General features: G+C 41.6%; 1 protein-coding gene across 2 annotated transcripts in view; it reads right to left on the reverse strand.

Annotated features, from left to right (window-relative positions):
* CFAP97 (cilia and flagella associated protein 97) overlaps positions 1-13702 on the reverse strand; it is a 61354-nt gene that overhangs the window by 18365 nt on the left and 29287 nt on the right. For both annotated transcript variants that reach the window (XM_084627565.1, XM_084627566.1), the window contains exon 4: positions 1596-1864. In XM_084627565.1, coding sequence (XP_084483691.1) covers positions 1596-1864 — 269 coding nt within the window. The remainder of the gene's footprint in view (positions 1-1595; positions 1865-13702) is intronic.

Raw genomic sequence — 13702 nt, forward strand, 5'->3', positions numbered from 1 at the left:
ACTAGTGCTTGTGCTTTACCTCTGATGATGGTATAAGAAACACAATGTGGCAATCCAGAATACAAGTGGCCAAAGGAACATATCACTGATAAATTTGTAGTTTAAACAGCCTATTAAAAAGAAAGATCGCAGGCAAACTGTCATGTAGGATATTTAAATATTTCCATGCCTCAATCACATTCCAGAAAAAAAGAAAATCCCAATTTATTCTTTTTTAAATGGACAACTTGATTCCCTCTATACTGAACTGAATATAACAAGATTATGCAATCTAACTTAAATGTCTATTAAAATTGTAACAAACAAGGTGTAGGGTATATGACCGTAGTTGAGAGATGTTGATGGCCCCCATACACTTGTCATAGGTAGGGCCCTACCAAATTCATGGTCCATTTTGGTCAATTTCACAGTCATAAGATTTTAAAAATGGTAAATTTCAGCTATTTAAATCTGAAATTTCACAGTGTTGTAATTGTAGGTGTCCTGACCCAAAAAGGAGTTGTGGGCATGGGGTCACAAGGTTATTGTAGGGGAGGAGGCTGCATTACTGCTACCCTTACTTCTGCATTGCTGCTGATGGCAACGCTGCCTTCAGAGCTGGGCTCCTGGCCAGCAGCTGCTGCTCTCCAACTGTTCAGCTCTGAAGGCAGCGCTGCCATCAGGAGCAGCGCAGAAGTGAGGGAAGCAGTAACACAACCCCCCCACTACAATAACCTTGTGACCCCCCTACAACTCCCTTTTAGGTCAGGACCCGCAATTTGAGAAACACAGGTCTCCACTGTGAAATCTGTATAGTAAAAAGGAGTTGTGTCTGTGTGTGTGTGTGTGGGGGGGGGGGGGTCGGAAGGTTATTGTAGGGGGGTTGCGTTACTGCTCCCTTACTTCTGCACTGCAAAACAATGTTAACCGGGACGACTTTAAGTGAGGAGTTACTGTATATAGGTTCAACATAATGGGATAAACACAGAGCTACAGACATTGAAAATGATGGCAGATTATACAAATAGTTATTTCTGATTCAGTTTAAGTCATACGATTTATTCTTTGTGTATCAATATACTTAATGGGTTTTGTTGTCAGTGTGTAGATATGGTTTCCCCGCCTCTTAAGACCAGGCATGCAGAAAAACTAGTATGTGCCGAGTTAGTTTAGTCTACTTAATCTGCCACCCAGAACTGAGGATACATTAACTAGATTTAAATAGAAGCTGTTTCCCTCAAGTGGAACATTTCTACAGGAAAGAAAAGCCATATGATTTTAAATCCATTTCACATATTTTGACAAAACAAGAGTGTTTTTTTCAGTAAGATGATATATTTTTCTTTCAAATATATGTACATACTGCATGTTCAGATACTATAGAAATGGAGGCCATACAAGTACCTAGGATATTATTTCACACTCCTGCCTAACTACACAAGGCCATCAATTATTTCAACAACATTTATTCTGGCCTTAATATAATAAAAGTTTAAAAAACTAAAGAGAAACTTCAAGTGCTGTCTTATTAGCTTGGCAACCATTTAATAGTGGCCCATCTGATAGCAAGCAGCCTTCCCCTCTACATTGATCCAAAACAATACTTTTTAACCTACCAGATTCTCTCTTTCAATCCTTTGCTGCTCCTTTTGCCTGTTGAGAGCACTATGGTACAACTTAGGCGACAGGCCAGCAGGTTTCTTCAGAGTGGCACTTTTGTTCCTGGGCTTTGCAGATTGTCTGGACAGTTCTTTTAACAGCCTTTGGTTTTCCCGATCAATTTGTCTTACTTCGTCATTTGTGAAAGAGTAATTTTTCCTTGACCCTGGAGTTGGCTGATCAATGACCAGTTGTTGCTGTTCCTTTTTCTCCAAATGTAGAAAAGCTTTAAAAAAAAAAAATAAAAGCAAAAACACACAGATGAAAGACACCACGTGCAAATAATTTGATATTACTAGGATTTATTTATTAGACCTAAAAAAATAAGTCAGAATTTTTGAACATGTGGGCCTGCAGTTCAGCATTTAGACACCTAAATAAGTGGCCTTATTTTCATTAATGTCAAGCACCATCAACATATTATTTTAATGGGAGATGCCTGGCACCTCTGCAAATCATGCCACTTATTTAGTTAGAAAATGTTAGCCATCATGTTTTCTGCCCCTCCCGGTTTTAAACTGAAGAATCACACTTAGGACCTGTGCCTGAAAGGTGCTAAGCACCTGTGACTCCCACTGACATGGGGCTGAGGGTGTGAGTACTTACCTCTCAGGCTCAGGCGTTAAAGAGCCATCAGTATGCAAATGCACGCAGTATATGCTGTAGATACTTTAACAAGGCAGAGCAAAGAGAAAAGAAGACTGTGTTATGGACACAAATCAGCAATGTGCAAAGTTGTTTCCTTTTGACTTATCAGCACAAGCTAGGCTCCAGGCAACCAAGAACCTACTGCTCTGTACCTTTACGCACATGCTCCTACACTCCCTTGTCCAGTGATAAAGTATAGTCAGGGAAGACTTTAGCTAAAGGAGCAACTATCTTCACTGTAAAAAGAAAAGGAGTACTTGTGGCACCTTAGAGACTAACCAATTTATTTGAGCATAAGCTTTCGTGAGTTACAGCTCACTTCTTCACTGTAGTTATTGTGGCACCAACAATCATTACAGATGTCACAGTAATCACATATATGCATGTGTGTCTATTGTTAATAGCATGCTACCATAGCACTGAACACAGGTATTTCACGATGATTGGTGGCACAGCAGTGCAGTATCATTTGTGATACTAACATAAGCCTCACAGAAGTTTTCTAGCAGTTGTAAAACAGTTTCAGGAAAGCCAGGGCTAGAAACTACCCCATGGCACCATCAATTAAGGTAAAACGAAGTTTTAGATGTTGACACAGCGTTTGCTCCCAACATGTACAAAGTTCTGTAAAATATCTGCCCCAATTGTGCAATTGCGATAGAATCACATTTTGGATACAGGAGCAGTTGCCTTTGTGAGGAATACAGGAACTAGGAGGAGAAAGTTGAGAACACAGCACTGGAACAAGGAGACAAAATGTATTTCTGAAGATTACTATGAATTTGGTACAGGACTCCCAAACAGGAGAGTTTTACAAGTGATCCTTGTTGGAGAGAGAGAAATAAGCGAATAAATGTATGGCCACTTTAAAACAAATAATAGAGAAAAAGAGATGAACCTGGCCTAGAAGTATTTAAATAGTCAATAAACAAAGAATTAAAATAGTGATATGGCAGCATAGACCAAAAGTCAAGCTTGAAAACACACACAATTCACACCTCAGAGTACTTCAATATGCCAAGGCAGATTCAGCATTTTTAAAATGGGCAATTCCTTGGATGGGAAATATTTGGTTCCAGGTGAAAAGATAATCAGCATTAAAGGCCAAGCCTCTCAAAAGTGATTACTGGATGTCTGGTTTTTGGTGCCATTCCACACAGCTTCAAGGAGCACGATTTTCAGCAAATACTGAGCACCACCTTTGTAAAAAATTGGCTCCTTTAAAGGTATTTCAAGTTAGGTTCTCAAAAACTAAGGCACTCAAAATTCCTAGTCACTTTTGGAAAACTTGATCTGAGCGCTAACACTCGCAATGAGCCAGAAAAGCTTTAATTCAAATACAAACAGTTACCATGGGAACAATTGAACTTGACCAAGCCAGAAGAACCTCCGATAAATGTAAAAACTGAACTGTGGCAACACTAACTGCAGGACAGGTCACATCAGGAAAGACAGTTTAGTCAATTTCTCAAGCTAGTATGCAAATTACCATGTAATATATATTACAATGCAAAACTAGTGAAGACCAAGTGTGCACATAACACATTAAAATGCCTTGAAAAACATCTTTGCAACTTAGTACTTCATTTATAAACAGAAGTATAATTTACCAAAGTCATTCAAAGATACAAATCTGGGTTCTGACTCATCCAGATTGTTGGATCATATTAAAGAAGTTCTGTATTAAAATCACAAATGAGTTTGATTCCCCATAGTTTAAATTCCAGGGTATTACTAATTAAGAGGTCTCTTGGTTTTTGGTACTTTCTCTCCCTCTATGTGTGAAACTTGCAAGCTGCTAATTGTGTTAGTACATTCTAAGACAGAGTCTGTTCTCAAAGCAATTCACAGAGAGAGAGACTCAAAGCAATACTCTAACAACAGAAACAGCACCCAGAGACTCCCCGCCCTTTTGTTGTATTAACCATTGTGATTAAAATAGAGATAGAGGATGTATGTGGATGGATGCTTGGTGTGGATAATAACTGAATGATCAGGGAGGTGCCAGCCTAAGAATCCAGTGTCCATCGGCTGAAGAAGGCGTCAAGTGGAAATAATCAGAGGACCCCCCCCCCCCCCGGTGGGCAGACTGGAATCCACCCAACAGCCTCAAGAATGGGAGAACCAAAGAACAAGATAACATCTTGGAGCCGTCAGGAATGTGCTATCTGCTGATTGATTCAGCAACAGCATGATGAAGCAATTCCCATAGACTGCCATAGGAAGAAATTCCTATAAAAATAGACTCTAAAAAGTGAGAACTTTGGGGTCTGATTCTGCAAACCAACTTCCAGGAGCATCAGATGAGCATCTGACAAGGCCCTGCTCCCTCCTCATGTCCAGGCCACCTGGCCAGTGGCTTGGCATGAGCAACTCTAAGGCTGGTAACTATGATAACAACCTTGCAGAACCTGTGTGTGTGTGTGTGTGTGTGTATGAATGAATGAATGAATGAATGTGAGAATAAATTTGAGATTGAATGGAATGTTATAACTATAACTAACTGCTTACTATGATTCTTTCTGTATTCACAATAAATGTGGTATTTTGCCTTTTTCCCTTTAATAAGATCCTGCTGGTTTTTATTTTATTGGTACAACATTTTGGTGGAGAATTGCGAAAGGGGGAATATTGGTAAAAAAACTCAGTTATTGTAAATATTGGTCTGCACACCGCCAGCTCTAGTGAGCTAGGCATTTCTATTAGGTTAACCAGACCTGCTGGCCTCCGAGAAGGTAGCAGGGGACCTGCTGGCCTCCGAGAAGGTAGCAGGGGACCTGCTGGCCTCCGAGAAGGTAGCAGGGGACCTGCTGGCCTCCGAGAAGGTAGCAGGGGACCTGCTGGCCTCCGAGAAGGTAGCAGGGGACCTGCTGGCCTCCGAGAAGGTAGCAGGGGACCTGCTGGCCTCCGAGAAGGTAGCAGGGGACCTGCTGGCCTCCGAGAAGGTAGCAGGGGACCTGCTGGCCTCCGAGAAGGTAGCAGGGGACCTGCTGGCCTCCGAGAAGGTAGCAGGGAGAAACAGGTTAACCGGACCTGCTGGCCTCCGAGAAGGTAGCAGGGAGAAACAGGTTAACTGGACCTGCTGGCCTCTGGGAAGGTAGCAGGGGACCTGCTGGCCTCCGGGAAGGTAGCAGGGGAAAAACGCATAGATTAAGCTATGATTTCAGAATCTAGGCTGTGTCACTTGCTAAGTAATACCAGCAGTGACAAAGAGATTGAAATATCCATGTTAAGATGTTTAAAAGAAAACAGGGTAAGCCAGTACCAGAGGGAGGAATGGAGTCAGAAGGAACTCCAACCTCACCTTTTGTTAAAGAAATTACACCTTTTCAACAAATCCTTCAAAAATGTGGGCACAGTCCTTGGACTAAACAAGCCCTAGCTGATGTCTGCACTATTTCGGACCTAGAGGATAGATTGGCTCAGTATATCCTCATATACAAACCTTCTAGTGCTGCCAAAAGAGATGCAGCAGCAATTTGGTTGTTGTGGGAGGCATGTAAGGATTCTTCCCTCCGCTTGTCTTCATGTAAAGAGGAAAAGGCACAAACGGAAAAGGGAGCAGACAATTGGAAGGTGCTGGCTACAAATACCCAAAGCCAGCTGAAAATAGTGAAAGAGGCACTCCAGGAATACAAAAAGAGTGAAAAAGTTAACTCTGCAGAGGCTGGAGGGACGCAGGTAAAGGGGGAGAAGGCCCTATGTACGGCACCCCCAGGCATAATTACAAAGAGAAAAGAGAGTAAAAAAAAAAAAAAAGTTAACTCTGCAGAGGCTGGAGGGAATTAAGCAGTTAAACTTTGTATTTCACCCAAACAACTTTTAACCAAAAATGTTAAAAAGGAAAAGTGTTAGAGCATTCTTGGTTTCTTTGCAGCCATTCTGAAAGAAAAATGGGCCCTTTTCCAAAGGAATGTCTGTAAATTAGCCAGGCAAAAATAAACTATCTGATTAAAATCATTTGACTGGACAATTTAGTCAAATTTGCTAAAAGAACATAAGAGGGTTCTATTGGAACTTAACTGCCTCAAATGTATAAAGGGAATGTAAAGATGTAAAAAACAGAGCAGTGTGGAAGGGATGTTAAGGAAAAGAAAATGTGTATGTATCTGTCTGTGTGTGTGTAAATATGTAAAGTTCTAAGGACCAGTTAGTTTTGTTTTTGTTTTAAATAATGCCACTAAAAATCCATTTGACTCTTTAATTCAAAGTTGCAAAACTGACAGACCTTTTTGCTAGACACAGGTAATTAGTGTTGTTTGGCTTTGGGATTTGGCATTTAACCCTTAAAAGGTAACTCAATGCTTTACAAAATTTAAAATGTTTTTAAGTTGTGGCTGCAGCAGGGCAGTCAAAATCAGGAGAATATAAAAAAAAAAATTGGATTCTTTTTGTTTGTTTTTTGTTTGTTTGTTTTTGTAACAAAATAGCAGATGAGAGTTGTAGTAAAAAAAAAAATTAAAAAAAGACAGTGCCTCTCTGAAGCAACAGCAGGGGTGAGGTGCACAAAACAAAAAGAAGCAATGTTAGAAACACTGAGTCTTAAAATGGCTCTGAGTAATCAGACTGTCACTTTGATAAAGGTACATGAAAACTCTGTAAGCAAAAAAAAGAAATAGTGACACCTTATGTAAAAATGGATCTGGATAATGTTATAGAAGTTAAACTATGGAAGGAATGTGCATTTGCCCCAGAACATGTGCAGGGTATATTGTAGAAGGGGCAAAAGAAATGCAAACATACCATGCTACTTAATTAAAATGCTATTAGGGCTCCAAAGGGAGCCACAATAGGTTGGGTTTTCTTTTTCAGATTGCTGTGTGTTTTGGAAGCAGAAGTTAAAAGTAATCAAAACTCTGGTGAAAGTTGATTGTGTCCCTTTTAAGATAGAGTCTCTGAGCTGCTGATGGCTTTAAATCCAAAAGCAGGAAGTTTCTGTGAAAATGCAAATTACCTAAATGATAAAGGAAGGAAAGAACTAGCAGCACAAAGGAGCTGCAGATAAAGGACATACCTGGTCAGCAAACAAATTGTCTAAATAAAAGGCATGGGATAACAAGATAATTTTAATAAATGTAATGATAATAAGTATCCCTGTAACAACGTATAGTGTGTATGATTTTTGGAAAAATCCTTTAAGGTCGTATGGTAATGATGCTTCTCAGTTATTACCTGTAAATAAAACTTAAAGCTTAACACAGCAGGAAAAACATTATAAACTTGGTCTACTGTATAAGAAGGAAAACTCAGAGATTTAATGACTAAACAGTGGGATAATTTCCCCATAACCCTTAAAAGATAAAAGCCATTGAAACCTGGCCTGCCTATAGAACAAAAACAGGAAAATATGGGGGCAATTTCTCTGTTTTGCCTGCAATCAGCAAGGGTATTTGTAAAAGAAATATTTTAAGCAATAATCTGCCACCCCAAAAGGGGTAGAAACATGTTCTTTTTGTCTTTCAGAAAATCAGGAAAAGCTGCCAGCTGAAAAGCAACCCAATACCATGAATCTACTGTCACAATAGAAATTGTGTTCTGTGTTCTATGTTTTGTCTTGTGTTTTGTGTTGTTGCTAGCACTGTTGTGTGTTTAAAAAAAAAAATACTGAAGACCTGCAGGAACTTAAAAATAAATTAAGCTTTCTGTCCCAGCTACAGGACAGCCTGATACAAAAACAAGTACATGCCAATGTAGACTTGGTCCAAATTGGTCTGGGTAACCTAAAAGGCCAATGGAATCTTTAGTAATGGCTTAATACTACCACATGGCTTATCCATAAGAAAAAAAATATTAGAAATAGGAAACTACACAGCCATAGCTATGGGATGCACTGAAATGCAGATACTTGCACTAGCTACTTTGGAACACAAAATGTTCTGGGTCATATTGGGAAATATTAAGGGTTTGATGCATTTGTTAAAAAAGAGATCATTGTTTGACACTTATCAATATGAATGGATGCAATATGTTTCCAGTATTGTAAACCAGACTTGTTAATGGGAGAAATTGTTGTCAAAATTGCACACCAACAGTCCCTGGAGGCAAAGGTATTGAAGGTTAACCCACTCCCCATATTACACATGGGATCCTTTTGGCTACCCTGGACCTTGAGCCAGTGGGCTGGGGAGGGAGGGAAGCTATTGGACACTAGAGGTTGTACCGAATGGACTCCTCAAAAGTGGGTGTGCCTCACCTTGCCTGTTGCCCCAGAACCTTGTAGTAAAGATACATCACTAGGATCATGTATGTGGCATGAATTGGAATCACAAACTCAAATTGCCTCACAGTACTTTCTCTTGAATAGGCTACATAGAAAGTGACACTGACGATTATAAATCTTAGTGTCAAAAGGGGGATTATGTTGGATCATATTAAAGAAGTTCTGTATTAAAATCACAAATGAGTTTGATTCCCCATAGTTTAAATTCCAGGGTATTACTAATTAAGAGGTCTCTTGGTTTTTGGTACTTTCTCTCCCTCTATGTGTGAAACTTGCAAGCTGCTAATTGTGTTAGTACATTCTAAGACAGAGTCTGTTCTCAAAGCAATTCACAGAGAGAGAGACTCAAAGCAATACTCTAACAACAGAAACAGCACCCAGAGACTCCCCGCCCTTTTGTTGTATTAACCATTGTGATTAAAATAGAGATAGAGGATGTATGTGGATGGATGCTTGGTGTGGATAATAACTGAATGATCAGGGAGGTGCCAGCCTAAGAATCCAGTGTCCATCGGCTGAAGAAGGCGTCAAGTGGAAATAATCAGAGGACCCCCCCCCCCCGGTGGGCAGACTGGAATCCACCCAACAGCCTCAAGAATGGGAGAACCAAAGAACAAGATAACATCTTGGAGCCGTCAGGAATGTGCTATCTGCTGATTGATTCAGCAACAGCATGATGAAGCAATTCCCATAGACTGCCATAGGAAGAAATTCCTATAAAAATAGACTCTAAAAAGTGAGAACTTTGGGGTCTGATTCTGCAAACCAACTTCCAGGAGCATCAGATGAGCATCTGACAAGGCCCTGCTCCCTCCTCATGTCCAGGCCACCTGGCCAGTGGCTTGGCATGAGCAACTCTAAGGCTGGTAACTATGATAACAACCTTGCAGAACCTGTGTGTGTGTGTGTGTGTATGAATGAATGAATGAATGAATGTGAGAATAAATTTGAGATTGAATGGAATGTTATAACTATAACTAACTGCTTACTATGATTCTTTCTGTATTCACAATAAATGTGGTATTTTGCCTTTTTCCCTTTAATAAGATCCTGCTGGTTTTTATTTTATTGGTACAACAAGATAAACCCACAGAAGACAAAAAGGAACAAACTAAGAATACCTATGCTACATGATTCATGTGGAAAAATGAAGTGGCAGTGTTCTTCCTTAACACAACAATATCAAATATATCTCCGTGGGAACACGCAGAGCAAAAGCTGCAGAACATGAAAGTACTTGGAAGAGAGACACTAGTCACTTGGAAAATAGTCTGTAAAAAAGAGATTTGTTACATATTGTGAATGACAAACGTACACAACTGCCAACTTTATTACTCCAGAGATGTTGAAGACAAATGATCCCCTATAGCCATACTTCTTTTGATTTCATAAGGTAGGCAAGGTCAGCACTTGGATAGGATCCAAGAGGGAAAACCAGCTTACTCTGAGAAAAAGTTTTCAACCAATTCCCTAGAATTGTGTTGGGGGTCACTAAGCTCTTGGCAATGCAATCTCTCAGAAGAGACTATTCAGCCCCTGAATACTTGTTACTGAAGACCCCACACACTTCTCACACAGGAGGGAAGTGTTACTATTGGTCTACTGTTCAAATTCCACTTTGGTATGTTCAATTCCATCTCTTACCACAGTGCTCCAATCATAGAATCATAGAATCATAGAATATCAGGGTTGGATGGGACCCCAGAAGGTCATCTAGTCCAACCCCCTGCTCAAAGCAGGGCCAATTCCCAGTTAAATCATCCCAGCCAGGGCTTTGTCAAGCCTGACCTTAAAAACCTCTAAGGAAGGAGATTCTTCCACCTCCCTAGGTAACGCATTCCAGTGTTTCACCACCCTCTTAGTGAAAAAGTTTTTCCTAATATCCAATCTAAACCTCCCCCACTGCAACTTGAGACCATTACTCCTCGTTCTGTCATCTGCTACCATTGAGAACAGTCTAGAGCCATCCTCTTTGGAACCCCCTTTCAGGTAGTTGAAAGCAGCTATCAAATCCCCCCTCATTCTTCTCTTCTGCAGGCTAAACAATCCCAGCTCCCTCAGCCTCTCCTCATAAGTCATGTGTTCCAGTCCCCTAATCATTTTTGTTGCCCTTCGCTGGACTCTCTCCAATTTATCCACATCCTTCTTGTAGTGTGGGGCCCAAAACTGGACACAGTACTCCAGATGAGGCCTCACCAATGTCGAATAGAGGGGGACGATCACGTCCCTCGATCTGCTCGCTATGCCCCTACTTATACATCCCAAAATGCCATTGGCCTTCTTGGCAACAAGGGCACACTGCTGACTCATATCCAGCTTCTCGTCCACTGTCACCCCTAGGTCCTTTTCCGCAGAACTGCTGCCTAGCCATTCGGTCCCTAGTCTGTAGCTGTGCATTGGGTTCTTCCGTCCTAAGTGCAGGACCCTGCACTTATCCTTATTGAACCTCATCAGATTCCTTTTGGCCCAATCTTCCAATTGGTCTAGGTCCTTCTGTATCCTATCCCTCCCCTCCAGCGTATCTACCACTCCTCCCAGTTTAGTATCATCCGCAAATTTGCTGAGAGTGCAATCCACACCATCCTCCAGATCATTTATGAAGATATTGAATAAAACCGGCCCCAGGACTGACCCTTGGGGCACTCCACTTGATACCGGCTGCCAACTAGACATGGAGCCATTGATCACTACCCGTTGAGCCCGACAATCTAGCCAGCTTTCTACCCACCTTATAGTGCATTCATCCAGCCCATACTTCCTTAACTTGCTGACAAGAATACTATGGGAGACCGTGTCAAAAGCTTTGCTAAAGTCAAGAAACAATACATCCACTGCTTTCCCTTCATCCACAGAACCAGTAATCTCATCATAAAAGGCGATTAGATTAGTCAGGCATGACCTTCCCTTGGTGAATCCATGCTGGCTGTTCCTGATCACTTTCCTCTCATGCAAGTGCTTCAGGATTGATTCTTTGAGGACCTGCTCCATGATTTTTCCAGGGACTGAGGTGAGGCTGACTGGCCTGTAGTTCCCAGGATCTTCCTTCTTCCCTTTTTTAAAGATTGGCACTACAGTAGCCTTTTTCCAGTCATCCGGGACTTCCCCGGTTCGCCACGAGTTTTCAAAGATAATGGCCAGTGGCTCTGCAATCACAGCCGCCAATTCCTTCAGCACTCTCGGATGCAACTCGTCCGGCCCCATGGACTTGTGCACGTCCAGCTTTTCTAAATCACGTGGTACCTCCACCTCCTTGCCCAGAGATTAGTGATTACTGCTCTAGGGTTGCTGGATAGGGGACGCCTCACTGCTGCTGCTTTTTCTGCATCATCTCTCACTGCCACAATGTCTTCGGCCATGTTGCAGGTGTGACGGTGCACCTCATAAGGCTTTGTGGAAATATGTTTATGAATGTACATGACATAACTGGATTATGTTTTATGATACATATACCATGTAACATAGCTCTGTAAAGGTTATGATCTACTGAATCTATTCATCCTATCTGTATGCATGTACCATTTTTGTATTCGAAGTTATGAATACTGGCGGTGTACTTGCTTGATTTTTAAGCAGCCTTAGTAAAGCATTTGGTCAGCTTCTTGAGAAAGGAATGTGCAAATTAAGTGCCCAATCAAGAAACACTTAATGAACAATGGTTCTCGGAAGGCTCCAATCCACGCAAGAAGTCTTCCTGGAGACATTCAAGATAGCATGTGTGCAATATCTGCTGTCTGTAAAAACTGAGTCATGCATGGACATGTGACTTGCCCATGTGAATTCAAAAGCTCCATCTTGGAGCTGGACTTTGCGTAGGAGAGAGGAGGGGGTCTCCACTCGCAAGAGAAGGTCTATTTAAGCCCGTGGAAGACCCCTCCATTTTGTCTTCAGCTGGCTCAAGAGATAGCCAAAGGATACCTGAAAGAAACTGGAAATGAAGGACAGTAACCCCAGGGGATGTGAGTGATTGCTGGACCCAGATTAGAAGGAGACTAGTCTGTAAGAGGAAGCTTACTGGAACACCTCTGAGGATGAGATTTTAATCTGTATTCAGTTTTCTTACTGTATTAGGCACAGACTTGGGTGTTCTATTTTATTTTGCTTGGTAATTCACTTTGTTCTGTCTGTTACTACTTGGAACCACTTAAATCCTACTTTCTGTATTTAATGAAATCACTTTTTACTTATTATTTAACCCAAAGTATGTATTAATACCTGGGGGCGGCGGGGGGGGGGGGACGGACACACAACTGTGCATACCTCTCTATCAGTGTTATAAAGAGGGCAAACAATTTATGAGTTTACCCTGTATAACTTTTATACAGGGTAAAACAGATTCATTTAGGGTTTGGACCCCATTGGGAGTTGAACATGTGAGTGTTAGAGACAGGAACACTTCTTACGCTGCTTTCAGTTAAGCTTTCAGTTTCTTCAGACCTGGGTCTTTGTTTGTGGCCAGCAAGTGTGTCTGGCACAGCCAGGCAGGGCTCTGGAGTCCCAAACTGGCAGGGAAAGCAGGGGCTGAAGTAGACTTGGCACATCAGCTGGCAGCCCCAAGGTGGTTTCTGTGATCCAACCCGTCACAGCAGGCTCCAGGTTCTGAAGCTCCACTGTCCAGCCCAGCTATTAGTGATTTTAGCCATCAGTTATTTTCACTGGGTAAGAGGGGAACTATGCCACAGCCGCTTCCTCTGCATCATCTCTCATTGCAACCCAGCTCATCTCTGATTGGCCCATGATGCTAACCTCTATCACCCCACTTGTTAAATTTTCAAAACAAATATGCTTGTGCTTTCTCTCATGCTGGAGCAGGAGGGGCTCCCTAATAGTATCTGCAAAGCTACCTCATTATCAATCTTCGTTTCCCATCTCAAAACTCTCCTTTGCTGCGATGCATATAAAAAACCTGACAACAGTTAGGCCCTTGGTGTGCTGAGATCACAACCTATTACACTGACCAATACTGTTTCCTTGCACTCCCCCACTTCTGTCTGTATCCATCTGTTGTCTCGTCTTATGTTTCAACTGTAAGCTCTTTGAGACAAGGGCCATCTTTTTTCGCTCTGTTGTACACCACCTAGCACAGTCTGATCCTGGCCCATGACCAGAGCTCCTATTATGGCAATACAAGTAATACCATAACTAAACACAAGACTCTTCACTTCATGTCCTAACTGGTATAGCAGAACACAGTAATGC

Source organism: Lepidochelys olivacea (genome assembly GCF_965140295.1).
Source record: "Lepidochelys olivacea isolate rLepOli2 genome assembly, chromosome: 4".
NCBI lineage: Eukaryota > Metazoa > Chordata > Testudines > Cheloniidae > Lepidochelys > Lepidochelys olivacea.